Source organism: Oryzias melastigma, unplaced genomic scaffold, assembly GCF_002922805.2.
Source record: "Oryzias melastigma strain HK-1 unplaced genomic scaffold, ASM292280v2 sc01185, whole genome shotgun sequence".
NCBI classification, from domain to species: Eukaryota; Metazoa; Chordata; class Actinopteri; order Beloniformes; family Adrianichthyidae; genus Oryzias; species Oryzias melastigma.
In genome coordinates, this window is record NW_023417769.1 from 10,274 (window position 1) to 11,720 (window position 1,447).

General features: G+C 37.9%; 1 protein-coding gene across 1 annotated transcript; it reads left to right on the plus strand.

Annotated features, from left to right (window-relative positions):
• The first annotated feature begins 194 nt into the window (after nucleotides 1-194).
• Nucleotides 195-1,417, plus strand: LOC112140707 (cell surface A33 antigen). Its single transcript, XM_024263720.2, has 3 exons — nucleotides 195-385; nucleotides 465-684; nucleotides 881-1,417. Exons 1-3 carry the CDS (start codon nucleotides 254-256, stop codon nucleotides 1,054-1,056), a joined length of 528 nt encoding a protein of 175 aa, XP_024119488.2. The 5' UTR covers nucleotides 195-253; the 3' UTR covers nucleotides 1,057-1,417.
• Nucleotides 1,418-1,447: the final 30 nt, after the last annotated feature.

Below are 1,447 nucleotides of genomic sequence, written 5' to 3' on the forward strand. Positions count from 1 at the left end.
CTATATTAATATTTTCTACAGTTATCAAAGTTTTTTCTTTTTTGTTCAGACAGTGGTCAAATGTTTCTGCCCTTAATATGGAAAATTACTTGACAAGTGTATGAGGCTGTCAATGGAAGTTATAGGACAGTATGCTGTCACTTGAACTACTGCTTGAAGTCAGTCTGCCTTATAGTTCTAAATGACTTTTATGTTTTTTGTCCTAACAGTGTGGTTACAGGTTGAAGCCATTAATGTAGACATTCCTCAATCAATGTATGAGTTTGCCAGAGATACCAACATCACAATACCCTGTACATTTACAACAACAGTCCAACCCCCAAAATCAGGTGTCATCACCTGGTCCAGGAGGCCCACGGATTCCACGGATCCCAATGTTCCGTTTGTAAGTATTAAAACAATATAAGTATATAGACAGAAATGTGTTTATTGTAAGTTTAAACTTTGTCTTAATTTTCCAACAGGAAACAATTTTGACCTTCTATTATCCCGACAATAGCTATGATTTGTCAGCAGGATTTGATCCAAAACGGTTTTCCGTTGATGTGGATTTTCTGAAGGGCAAGGCTAACCTTCTCATCAATTTCCTCAAACTAGAAGACAGCACGTTATATGAGTGTGCTGTCCAGATTCGAAGGGATTCTGTAGGCAAGAATGTGGATACAACAAATTTGGTGGTTTTGGGTAAGCATTTTAAACATTCACTGAGAAAATCTGCAGGTGGAACTGCTGGTTTCAGCCCTCAAGATTAGACAGATGACCAAAAACCAAAAAATCCATCATTTGTTTTCTTATTTTTTTAAAAAGAAAGGGATAGTGTGACATGAACATCTAACACAATTATTCAGGTGGAATGTTTGCTTTTACTTTTTTTCCTAAGCTGCTCCATCTGAACCCATCTGTGAGGTGCAGGGAATTCCTCAGTTTGGCCAGAACATCCATCTCATCTGTTTTTCTGAAGAAGCTTTTCCCGCACCCCAGTACAAATGGCAAAGTCATGATGTTCAGAACAATCTTCTTCTAGACCCTTCATCTGTTGCCGGTAAGTGTTATTGAACAAGGGTGAAGTACTTATAGCTGTGCTCATAATTTCACATGACCTGGAAAAAATTAGGATTTCTTGGTCATTTGTCATAAAATATGAATGATTGCACAAAAACCTTTTTTACACTCAAAAAAAGTGGTTGGGTAAAGCCATTTATAGTCAAAAATGTACAGAAATGTTCTAAATGACTGTTTCGTCTATGTTCTCTGTGGGCTGTAACTCCATCTCTGTCTTCTTCTTGCTCACAGTTTCTATTAATTTTTTCCCTGTTGCAGTGGTACTATCTATCTACCTCTTTCTGTCCTTCTACCTCTCTTGACCTTTCTTTCTCCTCTGGCTGTCCACATCTGGGAACAGTTTTTCTATTACACACTGTTATCAGCCATGCTTGACGACACCAAG

What these genes read in the sequence shown, in the direction of transcription:
- LOC112140707 (XM_024263720.2), top strand. Translation starts at nt 254, where the DNA reads ATGTATGAGTTTGCCAGAGATACCAACATCACAATACCCTGTACATTT. An exon ending in CGGATCCCAATGTTCCGTTT is followed by an intron (nt 386 to 464) that starts GTAAGTATTAAA and finishes ATTTTCCAACAG; the next exon opens with GAAACAATTTTGACCTTCTA. An exon ending in AACAAATTTGGTGGTTTTGG is followed by an intron (nt 685 to 880) that starts GTAAGCATTTTA and finishes TTTTTTCCTAAG; the next exon opens with CTGCTCCATCTGAACCCATC.